This window comes from Coloeus monedula (genome assembly GCF_965178545.1).
Source record: "Coloeus monedula genome assembly, chromosome: 3".
NCBI classification, from domain to species: domain Eukaryota; kingdom Metazoa; phylum Chordata; class Aves; order Passeriformes; family Corvidae; genus Coloeus; species Coloeus monedula.
This window is the reverse complement of record NC_138783.1, coordinates 39,055,795-39,070,663: the sequence shown is the minus strand read 5'-3', so window position 1 is coordinate 39,070,663 and position 14,869 is coordinate 39,055,795. Positions and strand designations below refer to the sequence as shown.

Below are 14,869 nucleotides of genomic sequence, written 5' to 3'. Positions count from 1 at the left end.
CAATTTGGAAATTAATCAGTAGTTTATGTGCATTCTCTGATAGTTTGCGCCTTTTGCCTATGGATCCAAAAAGTAATCTTCTGAACATGCCTGAGTATGGAAATTTGTAATATGTCTGAAGTTTTTCGCCTGTGAAGTTAGGGTGTTCAGTCACTCAAACATACAGAAAACATAATTTTTAGGCTGAGGCTAATTGGCTTATTGATATGAATAAGATTGAAAATTCTGCTACAGCTCTAACTGTATAATATTATATATGAAATTATTAAAAAATTAAACTTATTTTCTTATTTAATTTTTTACTGAAGTTTGCGTATGTGGGATTCCTTTTTCAGTTTTGATGTGCAACTCAACTTGCCTTCTCACAGTTTTGGTGACGCTTCAGGACTACCTTTAGAAGTAGAGGACAAGCCAATATTTCCTTTTTAGAACTGAAGTTGTCTTTCCCATCCAGTGGTTAAGATGGCTCAACATATTGTCCTTGCAATCCTGATTGTGTTTTGTGACTCTTTCCCCACTTTTGTCACCTTATCTGTGTGAACTGTAAGCTGTCTGGGCAGGGATTCCAGCTCTCCTCAGCTTGTCTGGTTTCCTATTCAGCAGGGCCTCTGTACCCACTAGCAACCAAAAACAGTGTCCACAGGGGAATGTTCACTTAGCTGCATGAGAGATTTTTTTCAAGCAGAAGATGCCCATGTATTCCTGGAGGCCATTAGAAGCCCATAATTTCATGCTGTGCCACAGTTCCTGTAATATGCAGGAGTGATTTCTTCACAGCCTGCCCTCTTTTTTTTATTTCTAAGCAATTGAAAGTTCTGCCTTGGTTGGAGCAAATGCTGCTCCTCTTTCATTTTAGAGTAGTATTTCAGCAGAGATGGTAAAGCAGAGAATTACTTATTTACAACAAAGTCACTGCAGGCTAAGTGCGAGCACCTGCTTCTGCTGGCAAAAGGCTTCTTGCTCTTCACCTGCATCAACTCTGCGTGAACACAATTTGGCACATGCCTTCTGTGCTTCACCTAAAGCTTACTCTTGCAGAGGTGGTGTGAGTGGCTGCAGTGCAGCTGTCTGTAGGTGTAAAGCTGGGTCATACCTTTACACTCGAGTGGCTGCTTGTCAGTGGTAGGCAGACCTAGAGAAAATGCATTCCCATGCTCCTACTTGTATTAGAGTATAGGGAGAAAGGGACAGTTTCCACCCCTGCAGGTTGACTTAATTCTCCTAGAGGAACTCATGCATTCATCATTTCATTCTTTATTCCTGAGAGTGTCTAAGGCTGGTGAGCAGGCTTTGGGGGTCAGATGATCTGTTCTGTATTCCAGTGCAACTGCAGACCCACCATCTGTCTTCAAATCATCACTGTCGGTGCTGGTGTGTTACTCTTTGCTCCCTGGGCTTCCTCTTGGAGCTTGGTGCCAGCTCCCAAAGGGAACAGTTATTTTGAGTGATGGTCAGGTAATGCTGATTTCTGTCAGGTCTTAAGTCGAGGACAACGGACGTTCCTTCCCAGGGCTTGTCATTCTTTGGCCGGTTTTCTTTGAATTGACACCTCTGTCGTGTGACAGTTCCACAAGTTTTGAAAGTCAGTTCTGTGAGGGATTTTTAAGGTCCTGATTGGTTTTGCTATTTTCTTGGAACTTTCTGAGATGTGGCCTTGCCTTGGATATTGCAGATGAGGCAGTACCATTAACTGATACAGTGACACGAGCATGTTCTCTGCTCTAGCTCTTTCCTTACACGCCTGAGCGTCTTGTGCAGCTTTCATTGGCACAAGGCAGCACGAACTGCCAAGTCTTACCAGGTACTGAGATTTGAGCTAAGCATCTCATTACTGTGGGACAAAAAGAGGTCCCACATTGTTCCTGGAAGAGCATAAGAGAACAAGCCCTGAAGAAGGAACTGATGCATTTTGTGGTAACTCTGTGGTATGGGTGGCAAGTGCCTGGGCTGCACGGTGTTCTCACAGGAAGGTGTTGCATCAGTTGGCTTTAAGAGGCTGAAAATAAGCTTTTCAAGATTTTGACGTGGATATGCCATTTATGTGATTATGATCTTGTTATGTGTTTAAATTTTTCCTGCTCGAGTGAATTGCTACGTGGATTCATTATCACTCCTACCTCTATTTGGTCTCTGCCTCTGCATGTGCATTGGCTCAAATTTAGGAATTAAATTTCTGTGATGATGGAAAAACACTATGTGATAGCTACAATTAGCACTCTCTTTTTCTGTGGGGAATTTTTAGAAGAATAGTAGGCGTCCATTGGGAGGAGGGAACCAGGGGAAGGACCCACCTAATTTCTTGCAGTCTGTGCCTGCAGTTTTCTTTTGGAGTGCAATTAACGCTCTGTGTGTGTGCGCGCATGTGTGTAATGAGGTAAATGAGACAACCACTGGGGATTCCTACTGAATGCATGTGCAGTATTTTTCCTAAATCTTTCTCCAAAGTATTTAATAATAACCTTTATGAAGGTTTGGGGGTTTTTTTAATGTATATTGAGCATGTCAGTATCTGGAACTGAGATTAGATTCCCTTTCCAGTAGAAAGCTTACAGAATTTTCACTTCATAAACTAACTCTAAATAACTTTTGGCTGCTTCAGTTAGTTTCTTAGGAAAAAAAAAAGAAGAAAAATACCCCCACAAACCAGAACCCCAACAGAAAAACAACAAAGCACTCTTAGGTTCTCCTTCCACCCCCTTCCTGATCTCAAATCCAAAGCTGTTTAGAATTGATTTAGGGTATATACTCTTGTAGAGATTTTTTAGCAAATACACTGCCATATGTTTTAACATAAGTTATAGATCACGCAAGAACAGAATTGAAGGAGTTGGAAGTGAAAATGGAGTTGGAAATCCATAGATACTTTGTAATTTGGGTTGAGATGTTAAAAACACCTTAAAGCCAACATTGCCAAAGGGATTGGAGTGTATAAATAGCTGTTACAGATCTGGGAAGCTGGTGGTTAATAAAATACAGCGAGTTTCTTGCTCCTATGTCCTGTAGGCAGTATTTTCTCCTGTGCGTATGAGGAGATGTGTCTGTGCATTTTATAGTACTCAAGTCTTCTTGCTGATGCTCTGACTTTTATCAGTAGGGATTTTCATTTTCAGGTAGCTGTTGCTTTATAGGATAATGCCTGAAGTTTACCATGTTCAAAGCTTTGGAGTAGCTCTTACGTAAGGGTTGGATCCTGTTCATTTGCAGTTGAGTGGATATGGCCAGCAGAGCCTGCTGCCGCTTCCCTTAAGAACAGTACCTTTGCCTGATAACTCGTTAAGGCCCATTGTGTTTACTTTTGGATTTGTATGCAGCAAAAGCTGAAACCAAAGGATGGAAACTTGTATGTTGTTTTCTTTATACTGCTTCTTGCATCTAGAAAGAAGGAAACTACAGCAGATCTGTATGTCACCTGCATGACTATGCAGCCTTCAAAAAAAATTGTTCAAATCTTTGTTGTTAGCATTGCTGTTGTGACCACTAAACCATTCTCCCCTTTGAGGGCAACAGTAAGATCCACAATTCCTGATACTGCTCTGAAGTCCAGACAAAATACTGTACAAGCATATGACCCATCCTTCATGACTGTTGTTCTCTACATAGTGATTTTCTTCTTTAATATATGAGGAATTGGTGTATTTACAGTAGGTTTATGCATGAGATGCCAGAATATTATTGCAGCATTCCCGGGACTTGAAGGTTAGAAATGGGAAGAAACAGAGTGGCTTGTGTAACCTTAATTTGTTGTATATTGTGTATATGGTCAGAGACTGTAGACAAGCCCGTGTGGTTTATTTTGTGAGATGCATAACTGATGCATGACAATAGGTATATGAAGGAGTATTTCCTTCCAAGACAGTAAATGGATACTGTTGCTGCCTCCTTAGGTTTCCTGGATTAAATCTATTTGGGCAAGTCTGCATTCAAGCTAGCCAACCACAATTCCTTTGCACTCTATAGAAGGACATAGATCATTTATGATCTGATCTATCTCAGCTTTAAGAATATGCCCATGCTAGGTCAGAATGTCATGGAGCTGAGCTAGAGAAGTCCTTGGTGCAGATGTTGAGAACATACATTGAGGGGCAGCAAGTGATTTCTGAGTATCCCAGCTTTAACTGGGTTCCAGTAAAGGTACGGTTTTGTCTCTTTTGAGAACCTAATATGTTTCTCTTCTGACTGTGGAGAGAATGCAGACTAATACCTCCTAATACAGACTTCTAAAATTGAGGTAAATGCTGTCCCTCAGGTGATATTGGGCAGGATTAACTGAAATGCCAGTCACTGACTTTGCCACCTTTGTCTTGCTTTATTCTAGCTTTAGTGCAAAGTAGCTTAGATTAGTTTTATGTAGAACACGTATATTGTTAGTAGAAAAACATATTGAAGAAAGATGTGATCCCCCCCCCTCCATCCTTTGCTGTAAATCACTAAAACTAGCCTCAGTGAGCTTTTCCATTACTATCTCCCTGCCAATGCAGGAAGTGTGTCAGGCTTTGGTTATGTGTAACACATGTTCAACAAGAGCTGGGTTTAGAGAGTGACATAACGTTTTAAACTCTAGGCACTCATTTAAGCAATGTTTTTCAGTTTTTATTTTAAGGGACTTTTCAGTCAGTGAGTGATGCTAGCGTGGAAGCACTAAATCATGACAAAACCTCTGCCTAAGCTCCTCCATGGTAGTTGAAGACTTTCTGCCCTGCCAGTCAGCTCCAGGATAATATATGGGGATAAATATTCCTGTTTTGGACTAGCCCTTGACTCTTTGCACGGGGCTGCCTGTAAGCAGCCTAGTACATAGCAAATGCAAAGATGTCTTCTGTGTTGGGAACTTTCCTTCCCGGTGCACTGGACTGTAACTCCTATTAAGTTACAGACTGTATTGCACAAGCCACCAGATGGTGAAGGTAATTGACCTGTTTTCACAAAACACTTGGCGAGATGTGAGCTGGTGATGCAGCAGTGAAATTGAATGAACTGTTCATCTTTTTACTGTTGCTGTGTGAAGACTTGACCATGTATTTCTCTGCATCATTGCTTCGTTACATTCTCACATGGAATGTACATTTCATTACATTCTCACATGGAGGAGCACCTCACGTTTTTGTGGGTGTACAGGGGTAGAAGCTATGCAGGCAGAAGTGGCCCTTACCTGACCTGCTGCTAGCATTTCCATAGGTCCCTTTGTACACAGGCACGAAGTCCAAGGGCCAAATCCAAGAACAGGCAGTGCTTTACATTATCAAAGGTGTCAAACAGAGGGACTTAAAGAGCAGCAGAAGAGAAGGAAGTTTTACAGGGAAATATAATAACTATCTTGAAATTCTTATTTTGACCAAACGAGTTGCCTGTGTGTGCTTGTGGGAAATGGGCTTCCTTTCTTTGGAGCATTAAGCTGTTGATGAACAAAGGCACAAAGGACTGGTTCTGGAGAATGAATGATGCTCTTGTCCATAAGCATGGTCATACCAGGACAGCCCTGTCCGTGACTGGAATTTAGCCCCTGCCATTGCCATGTTTTTCGAGGACTCCAGTTTATAGTAAGTGCTGCATATTTCATAAGAACTATAATGATTTTCATTTTAAAATATCCCAAGAGATGGAAAATCTTGGTCCCCTCCTTGCACCTCTCCCCAATAAGTCCTTTTCTGCACCTCCCCCTTTCAAGGAAACAAACTCACAGAGCAGCCAACCTCTGGGTTGAAAACTATTGATTTCATGCAAATTAGATAGGGGAAAAGCCAGATGCAGTCAGTTTTCTGTCTCCTTTATGTGGAAATAATATTCCCTAAGTGCTCATCTAGTAAGAAAAGAGCAAAGACAGCAAACATTGCTAATTTTTCTTACATAGAGGTACCTAAGTGCTTGAATATGAAGTAATGCACGGTGAAAGAAATCTCTGGAAGCATTTATGATTGCCATCTATTAGGAATGGAAAACTAAGGAGAATGAGCAAATGACCTTCATATGCTCTGAAAAATATTTTCATCTCTTCCTAATCGACTGCCATATTTCTCCTAGCTACAAAATGCAAGAATTTTCTTTTTGTTGAGTAAAACCAGGTAAGAGGCGGCTTCCCTCCTGCCCCCTGTTAGTTACAGTTTTGTAAATTTAAGGGCAGATCAGGCAGGAATGAACAAGCATGGTATTTAAAGGGAGTACATGAATTTGTGATTGCATGCAGTGCCTGCCAAGATTTGATTTTCTGTAGATGTTTTTGCACGGAATGAAACATCTTTGTTCCCCTCTGTATGATTGCTTGCTCATTATAAATATAAATTACCTGTATCAAACTCAAAAGTGAAATTCTTAGTAATGGAGGCAGTATTCTGTAACTTACTTTAGTTGGTAGAATTTATGACTGTTTTTGATCAGAGTGTTTTTCTGTCACTTAAGACTGATGATATGAACTTCACTGAACTAGTTTAATGGTTTCCTTGAAACTTTTAATCTTCTTTTCACGTATAAGTTGTTTGCTAAACAAAATTCAGTAACAATAATGGATAGAGTCAAGCTAATGTGCTGTCCAAAGTTTTTGAGCAGCCCATGGAGAACAGAGGCGTTGTGGTTTGAGACGTATGTGGAACCCTTGGCACTGAAGAAGGTTCTGTATTAAAAAATGTTGGACTTGTCTGAATAGATAATATCTTCAACCTTCTGTGCCAGGGAGTGTTGCTGAGTTGAGTCAATGACGACTTTCTGTCAGAGCCTAATGAGAGAATTGTCTTGAGGCACCAAGCCATACAAACTTGAAGAGACAAGCCAGCCGTGGCTGAACGAGTGGCCCTCAACAGTGTGTTCCTTTGAGCTGCTAAGCCTTGCCTTGTAGCTGTGCAGCGAGGCCCCAGGAGATTCACCAACCCAGAGAACCCAGAGAGGCTGTTCTTCGTCACTGGACATTCGAGTCTGAGTGGAGAAGAACATCATGGAAAAAACAAAGCAGAAAACCCCAGGAAAACACTGCGTGGTGGCTGCTTCCTCCTGCAGAGGAGTCCCTTTATATTACTTTGAGGACTATATTTCTTTTTTTTAAATACAATAATCTTCCGCTTCTTTTTAAAGATTTTCAAGACAGTGGTAAGTAAGCAAGTGATTTCTCAAGCCCTTTTTTGCTCTCTCAAAATATATATGGTAGGTAGAGATCACAGTTTGTGATTTGTTTTTTCAGTTGTGTCAGGAAGGCATAGTTAAAAGGCAGTTGCAGTGTACTTTGTATGTTATTACTGTCTTTAGAGTAGTGTAATACGTGATCTGTTGTCAGAACATTTTTTGATAACTTAAGTACCTCTTGTGGTGTTTTTTAACCAAGCTAGGAGCCTGCCTTTGGCCAAGTGCTCTCTTAGGAGTTGAATGGGCTTGATGTGGTATTTGGACGGTATGTTTGATTCTTTGTGTACTCTTTTTAAATGATCCATGTGTCCATGGTGTTTTGTCTTTTCCCCTTTGAACTTTTAATATCCCAAAGGAATAAGACATAAAGCATTTCCCTGCAATTAATATCTTGCAGCTCTGAATGCCTCTAACATAGTTTTTTGAGCCATCTGGTCATAATCCTCAGAAAAGTCCCCGTGCCTCAGCAGGCAGAGATATTTCTGTTCGTTCCCATAGTCTTTCTTCTGTGGTATTCTTAATGATTCAAAAATAATCAACAAAGTCCATTTACTTGCTTGACTTATGTTTTACTGCATTTCCAGTAGGATTCTTTGCACATAAATCTTCTCAAAGTACACTTGAAATAGCCATAAATGGCAGCTGAAATTCTCCTCAAAGTAGTGCAGTGTTTGCAGTCAAGTAAGCATGGCTTCTGTTCCATGGTCCTGATAATTGAGCACTGAGAGGACAAAAGCACCTTAGCAGTAAAATGCTAGGAAAAATGTGCCCTTTTTCCTGTTGCAAGCAATGTTTCATTTAGAGAAGAAACCTATGCACCTGTGAAAAACTGTCCTAAAGAAGCATACTCATCTTGTTTCTGCACAGATTTGTGTCAGGCCTGCAGCTTCTGTCAATGTCAACTGGACAGAATTAGTCCTCTGTGGGGATTTTTTTTCTGGCATGAATCGAAAGAGCTTTTTTATCTGTTTTGTTTCAGGCATTTTTACACCATCACTGGAGTAATGATGAATTTAATGCACCTGCCATAGTGGCACTGTCCTTTGTTGATTGACTGACGGAAACAGCCATGAAAGAGGAAAGGGATGCAGTGGTAGGGCAATTCAGGGGAAGGAATAGGTGAACATGGTTTGAGACCCCCAAAAGGCATTTAAAGCAGAGAAGCATTGGTTATGTAAGTGTATAGGTTTTGCTATTACTTTACAAACAAAGTTAATGAATGAATCGAGTATGTAAAAGTAATCCTATGGCTAAGTCTTTGCAGGAAGGCTGACTTCCCTTTTGTGGTTCTTTGTGACAGCAGACAAGAGCCAGCTCTGACACAAAAGCTGTCTGTCATACCTCAGCTAAGACAACCTGTCTACAAGCTTTGGAGCCATGCCTTTTTAAATGAAATTCATGCAGTATTTGTATCTGACTTGGCCCATTCCCTGCTGCCTCTCTGCACACAGCACGTTTGTACTTCTCTGCAGAGCGTAGGATATGACTGCTCAGTTGTTAGGGGATGTCCAGGAGATTGGGTTTTGCTATGTTGACCACAAGAAAGAACCAGGGTTGGGATTTTCCCTTCTGAGTCTGCACAGACATTCCTTTACCCTAGTTCTTAGCTTTCAGTGGGAAGAAGGGTACCTATGCTAAAGGTGCTTCTCCTAGGTATCCTGCTTTCCACCAACAGGTATAGAGTGCCTAGGGCGACCAGCACAGATGTAGATCTCTAGGTTTAGGTGAAGTGGGTATTCCTGCAGCTTACTGACTACCCTTCCTGCAAAGTGGCAAAAATGATGATTAAGGAGGGAATTTAATCATTTTCCATTTCTTGAGACAAAGGCATTAAAAAAAAAAAGAGAGGGAAGGAAAGTTTAGATATGTTAAGTACAACCAGAATATTCCCAGGTAGTCCTTTAAATATGAAGTATCAGAGAGATATTTTCCTGTAGGAGATAAAACCTGTCACTTGGCTGTTGAGTTTCGATTCCATGTTTCACACTTGATTTGAAAAGATACATATTTTTTAAACTCTACTCATTCTCTATGTTTTTGTACATGTACAACATGCACATTCCTGTCCCTGCACCATATCTTTCACCTGTTGCTTCTGACCAGTGTATGCTCACAAGGTAGACAGAAACATGCCAAATCTGAGTTCAGGGACTGCAGAAGGAAAGGGACTTCGTGTGTGTGTGTAATGTTTGTCTATACAGGCAAGTTTTATATGTTTCTGTCAAGGGACCAGTTCAGAGACCGCCTTCCTCCTGTAGGAAACATAGAAGAGGACTGTGTGTAGCTGGAACAAAAGCAGTTCCCAGCTTGGAGAGCTTGTCTTCTCAGAAGATGGAGCAGACATGGTTTTGGGGAAAGGAGTAACACAGGAGCAAGGTGTTCGTGCTGTCGGGTTGAACGTGTCGTACCAGTGCTGCAGCTTTATGCATAATAACTCTGTTCAAAATGTGCAGAGTGACTTGGAGTGTGTAGGAGGTTACCAAGGAGAGATTAACTCAGAGGAAAGAAAAAAAATTACAAAAAGGGTGTATTTTAATATTGTCTAAGCCAAAAAAGATTCCTTTTGCTCATTTTTATTGTGATTCAGGATAGAAGAATCTCTGCAGACTTGAGAAAACTGTTACACAACAATTTAGTAACACAAACCTGTCTTCCCTTAAGTTGCGAGAAGCCAAACAATCTGACCTTTATGGGTTTTAGGACTCAAATATTCAGAAGAAAGTAAAAGAGAATAACTGGAAAATGGCTAGGAGAGGCCTCGGGTGCTCTCCTCATGCATCTTTGTTATCAGGAGGCTTGTGCAGTGTCCAGGGATAAAGTTACTCTCTCCCTGGTTGGTCTGAGGTACTCCCTCTCTCTTGCCCAGTTTTTACTCACCTTCACTCCTGTAGTCACACCCTAAGCTAGTCCTGGCAAAATGATGCAGGTTATGGGAAAACTTCCATTATAAAAGCCATAAAGTGGACCTGGGCATCTTGACTGAGCTAGATGCAGAAGCAGTGACAGCACTGGCAGGGTGGGTGGGAGGAGGCAGGCCTGGCTTGGCCTCAGCCAGAGCAGGATGTGGGTTGTCAGCCAGGCTGTGCAACATCGCTGGTAGGCAAGCGCCTCACCAGGCAGCACAAGAGGAAAACACATCAGCTGTTTTGTTCATGGTCAAAAAGCAAACCCTGAATTTAGAGCTTCATGTACCCTCTCAGGTCCTTCTGGAACAGTGTTCAGCGGTGCACAGGCCTCTAAGACCCTGTGCATAGAGTTTGCTTGCAGTTCAGCTCTGTACCACCCCAGGCTGGCTGCAGCTGCTCAGGGTGAGCTGCATGCACGAATTGTGCAGGGACATCAGCCAGGAGAGGGATTTTTGTAGCAGCATGCTGGCTGCTGTGTTGGGAAGCAGTGTGAACATGTGGTTGTAGAGAACTGCAGTACCAGAACTGCAGTACCCTGAATTGCAGCGGTCCTACCTTTTTAGCAGAACCTAAATCCCTTTCCCTAACCCCATACAGGCAAGCCAAAGAGATGATGATTTTGTTCCTCAGATCTGGAGGTTGCCTCAACAAAACAGCAGTTTCCCTGTCTTGGGTGCAGTAGTTGGGAGGGCATGAGAGAGCTCTGCACCTCCAGCCAGGGGTGACTGTGCAAACACAAGGTGGGATCCTGGAGTAGAGAAGCGGTTGTTGAATGTAACAGTGTGGGTTTGTTCTGCAAAGTCACTGCTTGAGCAGAGGACAAAGGTAGGTGGTGGCATGAAGTCCTCACACCCTCTGAGCCAGGACTTGTGTTTAGGTTCTAAGGTACTCCCATTCTCAGACTCCTGGAGAGCTGTTTCATCTAGAGGGAGAGCTGCTGACGGGTGGGATGGGTAGATGATGTTACTTGGTAAAAGAAGACAGAAATAAAGGCTGTTCTGGTATGTAATGAGACTTCATTCCTCCAGAGATTCAGTTACCAAGCGTAACATTTCTGAGGGGAAAAGATAACGAAGACCTTGTTGAACTTAGAGGCAAGGCAGAGTATTCCACTGGTTCTTGGTCATTGTATCTGTTTGTTACAGAAACCATCTTGGTGATGGTTGTGACAGAGTCATTGGGGTCCTATTCCTAAGTAATAATGATTCGCCCAGCTCTGCATGTGCTCTTCATTGCAGATCTCTAAGGACTCTTTGGTGTTATTCCCACAGAACAATTTAAAAGGCTGAGGCACACAGAGGTGGCACATTTCAGCTGCAGGAGTATGTGGTACCTGCCTCAATAGCATTTATGGATCAGCAGCTGCCGTCTCCCCACTGCAGCCGGGCTGCCGCAGTCGTGTCCCTGGCTCCCTTCCCTGCTTCCTCGCCTTACTGGTGCTCTTAATTTAATTTTGAAAGGCTTGCAGAGGGCTAAATTTGGGCCCAAGAGTGTTATTTTTAGAGTCTTGAAAATAGGCTAATGTACAAAAAAAGATTTTCCTCACAGTTTAATGAACCATTTTTGGATTTTGAGGGGGAGAGGAGGATGGCAGTAAGATGGAAAGGCTTTTCATGTCACTGCCTTAGTCATATAAGGAGCAAAGAGCCCATTTATAATACTGACGTCATCTTAGAGCTTCATGTGCATTGTCCCATGCCATTCTTTCTCCTTGATCTGTTTCCAAAACTCCTCTTCTCTTATCCACCCACTTTTCTTACCTGCTGCTGGCCCCTGTCCTTCAGTGGTGCCACAGATGTCTTCTCCTGTGCCTGCTGCCTGTATTTTCAGCCCCACACAGATTGCATTTCCCAAAATCAATTTTAAGGAGCCATTGATGGAAGTGGGTTTCAGGAAAATATCTACATTCATTTCTTGGCTTCTGCCAGGATGGGTTTCAAGTGTCCATGTTCCAGCCAGAGGCTTATTCAAAATCTCGAGCTGAGCAGGTAGTGCATAGACTGGTACAAGAGAGAAGTGTTTGTCCTAGGCTTTCTGACCATGTCTGTCTCAGCCTCTTGGGAAGGATGATGGTTATCCAGGGGTTATGTGCTTGCACCGACTTTGAAATCATCATGGAGTCAGTGCTTTGTTACCTGAGATAGGTATTGTGCTGAAGTCACTTGAGGGGTGGTGAAAATGAGTTTAGTCCTCAAGACTGTAGCAAAAAAAAAAAAAAAAGAAATAATAAGAGGGGCGGCAAGGAGGCCGACCTTGAAGTGCTGTGCTTCCAGGAAGCCAGCCGTCTGCTGCCTGGTGTTGAAGTGAGCACGGGTTTGATTGCTGACCCTTTCCTCTGGCCCTGGGGACAGAGAAGTGTGAGTGAGCAGATGGATTTTATTAGACTTAGAAGAGACACTTTTTAAATTGAAAAAGTTTTCAACCTTGTCTTTACAGAATGGTGTTCACATGGAGGTTCTTGTCTTTCATACTGCTTGCTTATTCCCTTCTTCTCTCCCCCACTTGCAGGACAGGGTTTAAAACCCACCTGAGCACTGCCCACCTCTGCCGCCTCGGCAGATGTTTGTCATACCGAGTGCTTTCTGTGTGTCTTACCTCATATTTGTTTTGGCTTAAGATACAACCCAGTCCCCCAAATGTTTACTGCTGAACGTGCTCCTGCTGACATCTGCAGGAGAGCAGCAAGTCCAGCTGTTGACCGAAATGATCCTGGCAGCAGCTGCTGCCCGTGTGGGGTACGGACCTTCTCAAAGAAGCTGTGATCGTGTTCTGAATGCAGAGTGTATTTTCACTAATGTCCTTCCAAGATAAAAGACCAAAAAGATGACCACCACTTATGGGCTAATTAGCCAGAAGCCTCCATCTCATTTATCATAATCCAGATGTTATCCTGCTAATTTCAGGGCTGTTACTCAAGCACAAAATTGGACACAGAGGAGTTGAGAGTGGGTCTACATCACAGGCTTTTGTCAGGGAGGCCCTCAGTCAGGGCTTTGATGGGGTGTGTGATCTTTGGCCAACACAGCTGTTCTGACAAGAAGTCCTCAACATCGATTTCTGCTTGTTATACCAGCAAAACCTTATTTTTATTGATATTGCTGATGTGGGGGAAGAGAAGCTTCCCAGCAAGTTGCTGCCAGTGTGAGTTCTGTCGGTGGTGACCTCTCCTTACTCATCCTGTGGACCCCAGCCCAGCTGCTCTGGAAACCTCCCTGTTAAGACCTGGTCTAAGTGGGTGCAGTTGTGAGGTTTCTGTTAGGAAGTCGGGACTGTACTTGCTTTATTATTAATTTTTTTCTAAGTCTTTTGAATGCTTTTTTTCAAATGTACATCTTGTTCTCAAGAAGGCTTTGATCTTGTTAATCTTTTCATCTATGCATCAATCTGTTGTGTGAAAATGCTGGAATGTGCTCTTATTGTGGCAAGGGCTTTCTTTGGGTTTGTTTCCAATTTTTTTTGCATAGTTTAGGGAATTTTTCTTCCCTGAGGCTCTCCCTCTGGCTTGATCCTACATGAAAGTTGACCACAGACGTGTCAGGTTCTAGAATGCTACTTTGGGCTATGTCTTTGAATTTTCTTTGCAGGGATTTCCTGACTCTAAATTGAAGCAATTCTTTCTCTTTCCTTGCATTATGATAAAGAAAACATTTTGGGTGAGCCTGCACATTCAGTTGTGAGCAGCAATGAGCTCCCTCTGCCTGTCTTCACCAGGCGGGACATACACCAACCTTGAACTCAAAATTTTGTGGTTGCTATAGCATGAGGCAGAGTCTGGACTAACTTACCTGCTCTCTGTCTGTATTAAGAGGTTGAGCAACCTGTACTGCTGTGCTTGTGGTCGTTTGTCCAGTTTGAGGCGTGGACAACATGATTAAATCCATCTGCGTTTCACCACATAGCCTTAATCTTGATCCCTTATATTGGCTTTTCTCTCCTAGTTCTTACAGGTTGAGAACTCAGGTTACGCTTTCCTAGTTACAGCCATGCTTTCCTAAAATGTCCATCTGCTCATGATAGCAGCTGTTCTTGTGACAACTCTTGTGTAAATGCAACCATAGATCTGAGAAGTCATGCCCCGTGGTATAGCATGAACCCAAAGGAAAGTGAAGAAGGGGTCATTTGGCAGCCAAAGAAAAAAGGAAAATCTGAACTGTACCTCCTATATATGCCTGTCAAAATAGGACCTTTTTAACTGAGTCCAGTCAGGGCTTTTGCAATTGTGGGACCCTCACTGAGCACAGTGGAGTGACCAAGGTGACCTTTTCAACTTTCCTCAGCGTAAACTACAAATTGCTCTGCTGAATAGTTGATACCGTTGTGGTAATCGCTGAGCCCTTCAACTGGGAAAGGAACTGATTCCTTTGGCTCTGTATACATAACTGTGAGAGAATTTGACTTGTGATGGTGGGCTGGGCAAGAGAAGGTTGGAGCATGAAAGGACACCTGGGAAGTGTGCTGCCGAAGCACAGAGCCTGGTGTTGACCTCTGAAGAGACCCTAGGCAGTACTTCAAAATCTTTGAATATTTGTTGTCCTTGATACTGTTGACCTGTAGGTGTAAACTTCTTGGTTTATGAAAACATAATGAATTTCTCTTTGTACTTGCATCTTTTGCCTAGGTCCTGAGGGAGGCTAATAAATTGGCTGAAATGGAAGAGCCGCCTTTGCTACCTGGGGAAACCATTAAAGACATGGGTACGTGAAGAGGAAATTCCTTATTGTTTGCTGACAAACAGTAAAATATCCACAGAGCGAAATATCTTGGTGGTCACTGTCCAACAACAGCACCTTGCAGATGTTTTGGGAACCATGATCAGGTTGTTTCATTAATCGAGCTATTGCACATTACCTGGGCCA

The 14,869-nt window shown here is 42.6% G+C and overlaps 1 protein-coding gene across 1 annotated transcript in view; it reads left to right on the top strand.

The window, feature by feature from the left end:
• MTMR2 (myotubularin related protein 2) overlaps nt 1-14,869 on the top strand; it is a 62,997-nt gene that overhangs the window by 22,840 nt on the left and 25,288 nt on the right. Inside the window, exon 3 of the mRNA XM_082277982.1 lies at nt 14,632-14,707. Within this exon, the coding sequence (XP_082134108.1) occupies nt 14,632-14,707 (76 nt within the window). The remainder of the gene's footprint in view (nt 1-14,631; nt 14,708-14,869) is intronic.